We start from the raw sequence: 9,826 nt of genomic DNA on the forward strand, positions 1-9,826 counted from the left end.
GTACGAGGAAGCCGGGAGAAATTTGTTAAGCTTTTGAGGATTGGACTTCTGGGGGCGGGGCCTTAGCGAGATAGGGGCGTGGTTATCTTTGGGGGCGTGGTTATTTCGGAAATCGTGGTGAAGTCTCCAAGTTGAAGTTTCTAAGCAAGCGGGAGGCGAGGTTTGGGGCGGGGCTCCAGTGATGGGCGGGTCCAGAGGAGCGTCCCCGGCGGGCTGCTGGACCTGCGCTCAGCACTGAAGAGTCAGTGCTAGCTCTTCCGCTTGCTGGTTGCAGTTCTCAGCCATGGCTCCTCGCTGCTGGCACTGGTGGCGCTGGTCCGCGTGGTCTGGGGTTCGGCTGTCTCTCTCCAGGAGCACTCCGAGTAGGATCAGGGCTCTTGGGGCTGCACCAGGGCGAGGGGAGGCCTGTGATCAAGAACGGGGGGGTGGGGGTCCGAGCGGAGCTGAGGCGGGGCTGGAGAGGGGCGAAGCTGAACGTGTCTGCTCTTGCGGGAGAAATGGGAGTGATGGAGAGGGGAGGATCTGTGGAAAGAGATGTAAGGCGTCCTGGGTAAGACAGCTCAGTAAAGGCTAAAAGGATAGACCATGAGGTCTTTATGTGTGATACGAGGTGAACGGAGGTGACAGGCAAATCCGAGGTGAGGAGATGAGCAATAGAGTTCTGTGGGGAAAGAAGGGATAGAAAAAAGCAAAATAGAAACGTGATGGGGATATGAAGACATGAGATCAAACAGGGAACCTCGCAAGAAAGAGTGCTGTGCAGGACAGCTTGGGGGTTAAGGGGGTCTGGGGCAGATTATTGTTCATGGGTGAGACATGGGGTTCTGGATAAAGACAGCTCTGGCATTCAGATGAAATGGTGAAGCTTTGAGGAACGGAAAAAGGAAGATGCAGGTGAGGGTGAAGGCAAGCTGCAACTGGACAGAATTGGTTTGGGGTGGTAGGAGGGTGTTGGTTTGACCCTGCTGTCCCCTGCTCTGCCTAGCCCCAGGCTTCTGCCAGAAGTTCTCCACACACGAGAAGACCCCTCAGATCTGTGTGGTCGGCAGTGGCCCAGCTGGCTTCTACACAGCGCAACACTTGTTAAAGGTAAGCGAGGCACTCCCTCCAGGCTCCCTTCTCACCATTTCTTGCCCCAGTTCTGGGGGTAGGCTCCAGCCCTTTGGTTTGTCTGACAAGGATGGGGCTTCCGACTCATGTAAGCTGTGTTCTTTCTACCTGATTCCACAGGTATAGCTGAGGCGCCCTAGGTCCTCAGCTGTGAGAGACATACATTTGTTCCATGGATGGTGGTTGAGGACAGATGGGCAGCTGTCTCCTGCTTTGTAGGGAAGTCTTTTCAGTCTAATGGGATGGCTTTTGCCTCCCCTTATCTTTACGCTTCTTCATCTCCAGCATTTTATATTTCAAGGCAATCTTGTCTGCAGCTTTGCGCCCTCCCCACGACCATTCTCTTCCACAAAGGCCAAGGTCTCAAAGCTTTCAGTATTAGTCTTGCCAGATGTACTGGAAACTCTGTCTCAGACCTTAAAGCAAAAGAGGAAGGGGGCGGGGTACTGCAGAGAAGGCTCCGTGGTTAGGAGTGTTTACGGTCTCAAAGAGGACCAAAAGATGGGAGTTGGGTTCCCAGCACCCACACAGTGGCTCACAACTCAGCTCCAGGGAACCCAATGTCCTCTTCTGGCCTCTGCTTGGCCCTTCATTCTTGCACACACACACAACGTACATAACTAAAAGTGATAAAATAAGTATTTTTAAAAAGTAAGGGCTACTGAGATCGACTGAGAAGAGACAGTGTCTGAACTTTAGAGGGGCTTGTAATACCAACAGGACAGAAGAAAAAACAATGATTGTATTGATAACACATACAAATATTTGAAAGGCAGAGGGACCCAGTGGCCTGGTTTACCTGGGGCTGACACTAGGAGGGTCTCATGGAGACCTCTGCTGTGAAGTGACCTATGCATGACTCTGCAGCTACATACCATGATCTACACAGGTCAGCGCCTCCAGAAGCTGTCCCCTAGAGATGTATATTTGAGAAGCACCGAAGGCCATGTGTGGGCTTCGGCAAGCTCCCTGGTCCCGACATGAGTCAGCCTGGAGTGCAAGGCCACTGCTGAAGGACAGCCTGAGTTCTGGGATGGAGAACAGCCTGGGCTCTGGGATGGAGGATGGCCTGGGCTCTGAGATGGAGACCCAGGGGTTCTCAGGGTTGGGGTGGGTAGGTGGGTGGTGTGGTTGGTATCAGGGAGGGTACTTGTAAGGGGCACTGAGGTTGAGGGAATAGGATCTAGAAAGCAGGGTTTTTGGTGTCTTCTCAGTGGGCGGGATCTTGACCTGCAGGCATGTGGGTGTGCTTATGGACCTGACAGTGTAGCTCGAGGAAGCTGGTTTACAAGGTATTTTAGGGCTTGAACTAGGGGTAACCCCTAGCCCAGTCTAGAGGGAGAGGTGTGCAAACTGTATTTTATGGAGCATATGAGAATAAAATAGCAGGAGAGCCTCAGGAATGAGGAATTATGTGGATGAAGGCCAGAGGAAGGGGAGTGGCCCTGAGCCATCATTCCAGAGCCTCTTCCAGAAGGCCATCGCGTATCTGAGGGGTGAAGAGGTGAGGGCCATGATCACAAGGTACCCAGAGACCACTGACCACGTTGTAGACTTGAGTGGCTTTCTTTGAACACTCTCCATGTTCCCTGCTGGAGAGGTTTTATCTAAATAAGCATTTCTGGGTCCAGCTCAGATTTAACCAAACTCTATGACTGGGACTCTCAGAATCAGCAGTTTTAAGCAAACACCCTGGGGGGGGTTGGGGGGGTGGATTCTGACCCTCACAGATATAGGAAACAGGCCTCAGTGACTCATCTCAAGCAAATGGGGAGAGAGGAGACGTCTCAGTGGTTAAGAGTGCATACCGCTTTGAAGAAGTTCTGAGTTCAGTTCCCAGCACTCCCAACAGGCGACTTACACCCATCTGTAACTCTGGGGGCTCTGAACCCACCCTCTGGTCTCTTTGGGTGCTGTTCTCATGCGCTTGTGCTCCGCACCCCACATACGGATAACTTAAAAAAAAGACATTTAAGGAAGGAAAGGCAAGGAAGCCTCCCCTAGGGATGGAACACAGGGCCTCGTGAGTGATGGCGGGCACCGGCAGCTCCCCCAGCCCACTTGTCGCTGGGAGTGCTCTCTCTGATGGGTAGACTTAAGCAGGGCTGCTTGCCCAGAGAGCAAGAGAGTGGGGGAGGAAAGGATGTGGACCGAATAGGTCAAGGTGAAAGGGGAGGCCAAAGGCCACGACTGGAGCTCCAGGGGTGGAGGGAAAAAGAAACACGGATAGAGGGGAAAGGGCAGGGGACAAGGAATGGGCTTCGATGTGTGGAGTGAGGCATCCTGGATCTCAGATGGGAAAAGAGATAGGGTGAGAGGAGGGGGAGGAAAGATAGAGAGGCCACGTCAGGCCTCCAAGATGTGAGGTCACAGGAGGGAGTAGGGAGGACTTCCCTAGGACACAGGACATGTAAATTCAGGAAGAGCAGGGGACCCCAGAGCAGAACTGCTTTGGGGACTGTCCATCTTAGGAAAAGGGCCAGAGAAGCAACAGTTGGTGGGAGGAGAGAGAGGTTTCTGGGAAGATGGGTCTTGGTGTGAGATCAGGGCTACTGTGGACAGGTAGTCTGGAAGGAAGACTCCCTCTGCAGGGGGATGGAGCGGAAGATGCAGACGGTGAGGTGAGGTTGTATCAGGGATGGCTAGCAGGCTGAGCAGTTTGAACTCTGACCTGTGGCCGTGAGAAGGACGGGGAAAGCCACAGCTGTAAGGAACCTGAGTGAGTCCGTTGTGTCCTCACACTGGGGGACCCGCAGGCTGAGCTCTTGAGCCTGACTCATTCAGCCTTGAGTGTGGTCCAGAGGGACCAGACATCCTACTGAGCAGACCCTTCCCCCATGACCCAGCAGTTGGTGGCGGGACAGGGCTTGGCTCTGTGGCTGTGGACTTCACAGCTACACTCTCCATAGTTCTCCATAGCTTCAGTTTCCATGGTGTCTGAGAGAGGCCATTTGGGAGGCTGCTTAGGGTCTGACCAAGGACAAAAAGGCAGAGGGGCTAGAGGGGTTGGCCTTAGGGCAGGCTGTGGAATAGAGGGAAACAGGATTTGGACGAAGGCCAGGGGAGATAAGCAGGAACCCATTGGCCTTGAGTCCTTCTGAGCTGGGTGGGGAGGTCAGGGCACTCTCTTCCCTGACTCACCTTCCCCAAGGCCTCCCAGTTCACAGAGAAGGAGACCGAGGCCCAGGCTTGTTCTGGGACTTACCGGGTCCTTGCCATTGGTGGCAGCAGAGCCAGACCAGGCTCATTTGGCTAGTTCCAATCTCAGACCTTCCCTATACCCTGTAAAGTGCCTTGGGACACAGGTGACATGGGGCAGCTGAAATAGCCAGACTGTTTTTCTAAAGCTGGGAGTAGGCCCTCTGCCACCCCTTCTGTCCCCACATGTCCCAGCTGTGTCCCCATTTTCTCTGACCCCACATGCCCCAGCTGTGCCTCATTTTCTCTGTCCTCTCTCCCAACTTGGCTGATCCCTGACACAGTAGCATCATCTTGGAGACTTAGAGCTAAGGCAGGTCCTCAGATCACATGGCCAGTATGTCATGAAGGTCTTCGAAGGTCTACATCTGACCTGAGGATGAAGTCCTGACACTTCCAATTCCTCACATTCTCTGTTGGAAGTCCCTGAGATCTGACCTCAGTTTCTCTTGCTGCCCTGTTCCTCGAGAGCCCTTATCTGGGCAGAAGGAACGCTGGGTCCTTCTTTCTGCTCATGGATGGGTAGAGCCAGGCTCGTTGGCCATTTGAACTGGGTTTCCTTGCTCTGCCATGGGAAGGGTGACCCTGTGGGGGCCCTGCCTCCCCTTTGAACCCACTGGCTGTTTTTCTCCCTCAGCACCACACCCATGCCCACGTAGACATCTACGAGAAGCAGCTCGTGCCATTCGGCCTGGTGCGCTTTGGTGTGGCACCTGACCATCCTGAAGTAAAGGTGGGTGTTGCCTGGTGTGGAGGATGGTGTTGGAGACGGTAAAGATGAGAGTAGAGAGGCTCCCTGACATACAGGGCCCATTCCGGGCATCGGGGGCAGTGGGCAGGGGAGGGGGTGAGAGTGAGACTGGCATGTTCCCTGGAGCTACCCTACCTTCTAACGTTCCCCTCCCGATGCTGCATGGCAGAATGTTATCAACACATTTACACAGACAGCCCGCTCAGACCGCTGTGCCTTCCGGGGCAATGTGGTGGTGGGCAGGGACGTGTCGGTTCCAGAGCTTCAGGAAGCCTACCATGGTGTGGTGCTGGTGAGTTCCCGTGTGGAAGGGGTGTGGTTATAAGAGGAGGGGCTGCGGGAGGCAGGAGGCTGGTGCTGAGGCCTTGGGCATGGGTGGTGGCTTCGTCTTCCTTCAGAGTTATGGAGCAGAGGACCATCAACCCCTGGGAATTCCTGGCGAGGAGCTGCCTGGAGTGGTCTCAGCCCGGGCCTTTGTGGGCTGGTACAATGGGCTTCCCGAGAACCAGGAGGTGAGTTTGAGGGGCACCCCTGCTGCTTCCGGCTGGAGTCAGGACATTGTGCCCCCACCTCACCCCCCTGTTCGACTTTGAGGTCAAGGTAGTGAGGAGAAAACTGAGGTTGATGTGAGACATCAATGGCTGAGGCAGGCCAGCTGTGGAGACCTTCTGTGGGACTGAGGGAGAGGGAAGTGGGATGGAGTGGATTGCCTAGGGCAGGCTGGGGGCCCAGCAGACATGGCCTAAAGTGTCTGCGGATGAGATTAACCTAGTTGGGACTGAGGAGAGGGGCACCCTATCAAGACCTTTCTCTTCCAGCTGGCGCCAGATCTGAGCTGTGACACGGCTGTGATTCTGGGACAGGGGAATGTGGCTCTGGATGTGGCCCGGATCCTGCTGACCCCACCTGAGCACCTGGAGGTGAGGGGTCAGTCAGAGGCTGGAGAGATGGAGTGGGAACGCATTGAGAAGAGAATGCCCCTGAGGGGGTGGGGGGATTCGGGTCTCATCTCTCCCAACAGGAGCCCAGGCAAGGTACCTTCACACCCCAGTGTGCCCTGGGCATTCACACACTCATTCTCCTTCCTCGGAACATCCGGACTGACCTCCTGCTAGCTAAGAATTTACATTCCTTCCACTTCTCATTCTTGCCTCAGCTATTCCTTCTGCCTGGAGGTCTTCCAGGCCGTCCTGTGCAGGTGTCCCTTAGATACGGGCTCAGCCACTAGTCGCCTTTACTTCCATTCCACAGCCTTGCTTCGAAGACTGTGGCTTTACACCGATGAGAACGGAGGAGTATATCTCTCCCTACAAGATAAGAACCATGTGAGGTTTCAAACTAGCCTGTTTAGCTCACACAGACTGTTAATGCCTCCGTAAGCCCCTTGTCCTGTTGCAGACCTGTGATAGGCTGTCAGGAAAACCTTACAGGGTGGAAGAAAGTGCCGTTGTTACCTAGGAGCCATTTGCAGGATTGGCGTCAATGCTCTATGTGGCCGCCAGGGGGAGTTGGCGGTATAGATTTTGGACCGATGGTTTTCTCCGGATCAGAGTGGGAAGGAGACCGGCTAGCCTCGCAAGTCCCCCTTTTCCAAGTCAAGTCCTCCTTCCCCTTCGTTTGAATCAAGGTCAAATATTTAGCCTTGGCAGGCCGGAAACTCACTGTGTGGATTAGACTGGCCTCGATTTCACAGAGATACGCATGCCTCTGTCTCCTGTCCCACTGTACCTGGCCTTAAGAGTCTCCTTTTGTGCCAGAAAACAGACATCACAGAGGCTGCATTGGGGGCCCTGAGGCAGAGTCGGGTGAAGACTGTGTGGATAGTGGGCCGGCGTGGGCCCCTGCAAGTAGCGTTCACCATTAAGGTACGGAGCCCAGAAGGGGAGGAGCCAGGGTTCTAAGGAAAGGTTTCCGCTTCACATGCTTTGGAGTTGCTGCAGGGCCCTTGGGAGTGGCTGCTTCCCTGGATGGAATGGGGAGGAGGCAGGTCCCAGAGGCTGTGGTCTTTCCCCACACTGCTCATGGTTTCTCCCACCAGGGCTGAACTCTGGTGGGCCCGGGAGCGCTCAGCGCTCTGGACCTGACCTCCCCCTCCCCCAACCCCCACCCTCAAGGAGCTTCGGGAGATGATTCAGTTGCCAGGAACCCGGCCCATTTTGGATCCTTCGGATTTCTTGGGCCTCCAGGACAGAATTAAGGGTGAGGGGCCAAGTCCAGCCCCCCCAGCTCACAGGAAGGGGATGTCTTAAGTTAAATAAGGCTTGGGGAAGGGCGACCACAGGGACAACGCTGCAATATTATCCCATGTTGCTGACAGATGTCCCCCGTCCAAGGAGGCGGCTAACAGAACTGCTGCTTCGGACAGCCACGGAGAAGCCAGGAGTGGAAGAGGCTGCCCGCCAGGCACTGGCCTCCCGGGCCTGGGGTCTCCGCTTTTTCCGAAGCCCCCAGCAGGTGCTCCCCACCCCAGATGGCCGACGGGTAGCAGGCATCCGCCTGGCAGTTACTAGTCTAGAGGTGAGTCTTGTGTTACCCAGACTTCCCCTTTTTAGGCTTCCCCCATCCCATCCTGGTGTTACCCACATTCTCCCCAACAGGGTGTTGGGGAGTCCACTCGGGCAGTGCCCACAGGAGATGTGGAGGACCTCCCTTGTGGACTGCTGCTGAGCAGCGTTGGGTATAAGAGCCGCCCCATCGACCCCAGCGTGCCCTTTGACCCCAAGCTCGGAGTCATCCCCAACACAGAGGGCCGGGTTGTGAATGTCCCAGGTGAGATGGTGAGCAAAGGCAGGGCGTCTGAGTCCGGTGGGAGGCGGTTGTGCCAAGACCACACCATCTATGCCCATATGGTCTAAGACACAGCTTTGAGACAGGCCCTCCTCCTGCCCCCTCGGCCACATGCTCAGGCAAGCTGGGACATCATTCAGTAAAAGTTTGCTGAGGCCTTCTCTGGGCCAATGCTGACGCTGGCGGGAGATCGCCCCCTGTCCTTGGGGAGCATCAGTCGGCTCACCCGTCCTGTTCATTCATTCAGTAAACATTACTAAGGGCCTGCAGAACCGTGATGAGCAAGTCTCAGCTCATTTGTGTCCTCAGGGAGCGGCTCTTCCACATGGAAGCTGTGGGGAGGGAGGGTGGTGTGGGTGAAACAAGACTCTGTCATGGGCCGGGTGTGGTGACACCCACCTTTAATCCCAGCACTCGGGAGGCAGAGGCAGGCAGATCTCTGAGTTTGAAGTCAATCTGGTCTATACAGTGAGTTCCAGGACAATCAGGGCGACACAGAACCCTGTCTAGAAAAACCAAACCAACAACAACAACACACACACACAGAGAGCTATCATAGTGAGCCAGTGGCTGTAGTAAGTCCACTGTGTGGTCTACTGGGAGACATGGAAGAATGTTTACCTGTGTATGTGTGTATAGTTCGGGATACAGACTTGCTAGGCGGTGTTCAGCCATGCTCTCTCTGTTGACCCTCTCAGGCCTCTACTGCAGTGGCTGGGTGAAGAGGGGACCCACAGGTGTCATCACCACAACCATGACGGACAGCTTCCTCACCAGCCAGGCGCTGCTGGAGGACCTGAAGGCGGGGCTGCTGCCCTCCGGCCCCAGACCTGGCTATATGGCCATTCAAGCCCTGCTCAGCAATCGAGGTTGGAGCCTAAAGCTGAAGGCTGAGGGTGGGACAGTGGCTTGTCTTTGGAACTTTACCCTTTGGGAGGAGGACCCTTAAGGGGCTGAGAGGAGGTGACAGGCCCATCTTCGTATTCGCCTCAGGAGTCCGGCCAGTGTCTTTCTCAGACTGGGAGAAGCTGGATGCTGAGGAAGTCTCTCGAGGCCAAGGTACTGGGAAACCAAGGGAGAAGCTGGTGGATCGAAGAGAGATGCTGCGGCTGCTGGGCCACTGAACCTGGGCCCCAGCCCGTACCGTGCAAGACGAGAGCCGGGCATTCTGAGTTGGACTCTTTTCTCGTTCATTATGTTGCTGGCGGCCCTGGCTTAGACGCCGAACCGTGCCCTTTCCAGGGGCCTCTGGACTCTGCCTTCTGCAAGCTGACCTCCCAGTGTGGGTTGAGGCCAAGGAGGGAACCTGAAGCTAGGGATGGATGGAGATACAGACTGACCCTACCCGTCCTGCTTCCTTTCTGATGGACCTTGGAGGGCCTCTAGAACGGAACACAGTGGAAATAAAACAGATGTGCCTAAGACCCATGGCTGATAGCTACCATTTTTGGGGGGCTGTTACTGTGTAGCTCCTGTTTGGCTGTGGCTGCCAGAGGGAAATAAGAAAACAGATCCTAGCCGGGCATGGTGGCGCACGCCTTTAATCCCAGCACTCGGGAGGCAGAGGCAGGCGAATTTCTGAGTTCGAGGCCAGCCTGGTCTACAAAGTGAGTTCCAGGACAGCCAAGGCTACACAGAGAAACCCTGCCTCGAAAAACCAAAAAAAAAAAAAAAAAAAAAAAAGAAAACAGATCCTTGCTCAAGAGCATCCTGGGGACAGTGGGGATTGGGGGGGCCCTCCCCCGCAGTGGGGATGGAGGCGGGGCATACACCTATCCTCCCTTTCCTGTCTTTCCTGCTGCTTCGGCCTCTTCAGTTAACACTTCAGTCACTGGTGATGGATGAATCCCTTACAAGTCTGCCCTGCTAACCTCGCTGCTGCCTGGTGCCCCCAGGACAGAGAAATAGTGACAAAAGAAGGTCCCCCAGTCTGCCCCTGTCTCTCCTGGGTGCTGGCAGGCTTGGCTTGGCCCTCCAATC

General features: G+C 55.3%; 1 protein-coding gene across 1 annotated transcript; it reads left to right on the plus strand.

The window, feature by feature from the left end:
* The first annotated feature begins 181 nt into the window (after window positions 1–181).
* Window positions 182–9,270, plus strand: Fdxr (ferredoxin reductase). The gene is made up of 12 exons (XM_021175972.3): window positions 182–362; window positions 986–1,089; window positions 4,946–5,041; window positions 5,229–5,351; window positions 5,458–5,571; window positions 5,878–5,979; window positions 6,817–6,924; window positions 7,174–7,258; window positions 7,377–7,576; window positions 7,657–7,828; window positions 8,545–8,715; window positions 8,840–9,270. The coding sequence occupies exons 1-12, from the start codon at window positions 284–286 to the stop codon at window positions 8,968–8,970; spliced, it is 1,485 nt and encodes a 494-aa protein (XP_021031631.1). The 5' UTR covers window positions 182–283; the 3' UTR covers window positions 8,971–9,270.
* Window positions 9,271–9,826: the final 556 nt, after the last annotated feature.

Source organism: Mus caroli, unplaced genomic scaffold (assembly GCF_978045245.1).
Source record: "Mus caroli unplaced genomic scaffold, Mus_caroli_1 scaffold_13, whole genome shotgun sequence".
Lineage (NCBI taxonomy): Eukaryota > Metazoa > Chordata > Mammalia > Rodentia > Muridae > Mus > Mus caroli.

Excerpts from the sequence above, each read along its gene's own strand:
- Fdxr (XM_021175972.3), top strand. The coding sequence starts at position 284 with ATGGCTCCTCGCTGCTGGCACTGGTGGCGCTGGTCCGCGTGGTCTGGG. Across the intron at positions 5,042-5,228 it reads CTGACCATCCTGAAGTAAAG|AATGTTATCAACACATTTAC; the intron begins GTGGGTGTTGCC and ends GCTGCATGGCAG. Across the intron at positions 8,716-8,839 it reads AGCCCTGCTCAGCAATCGAG|GAGTCCGGCCAGTGTCTTTC; the intron begins GTTGGAGCCTAA and ends TATTCGCCTCAG.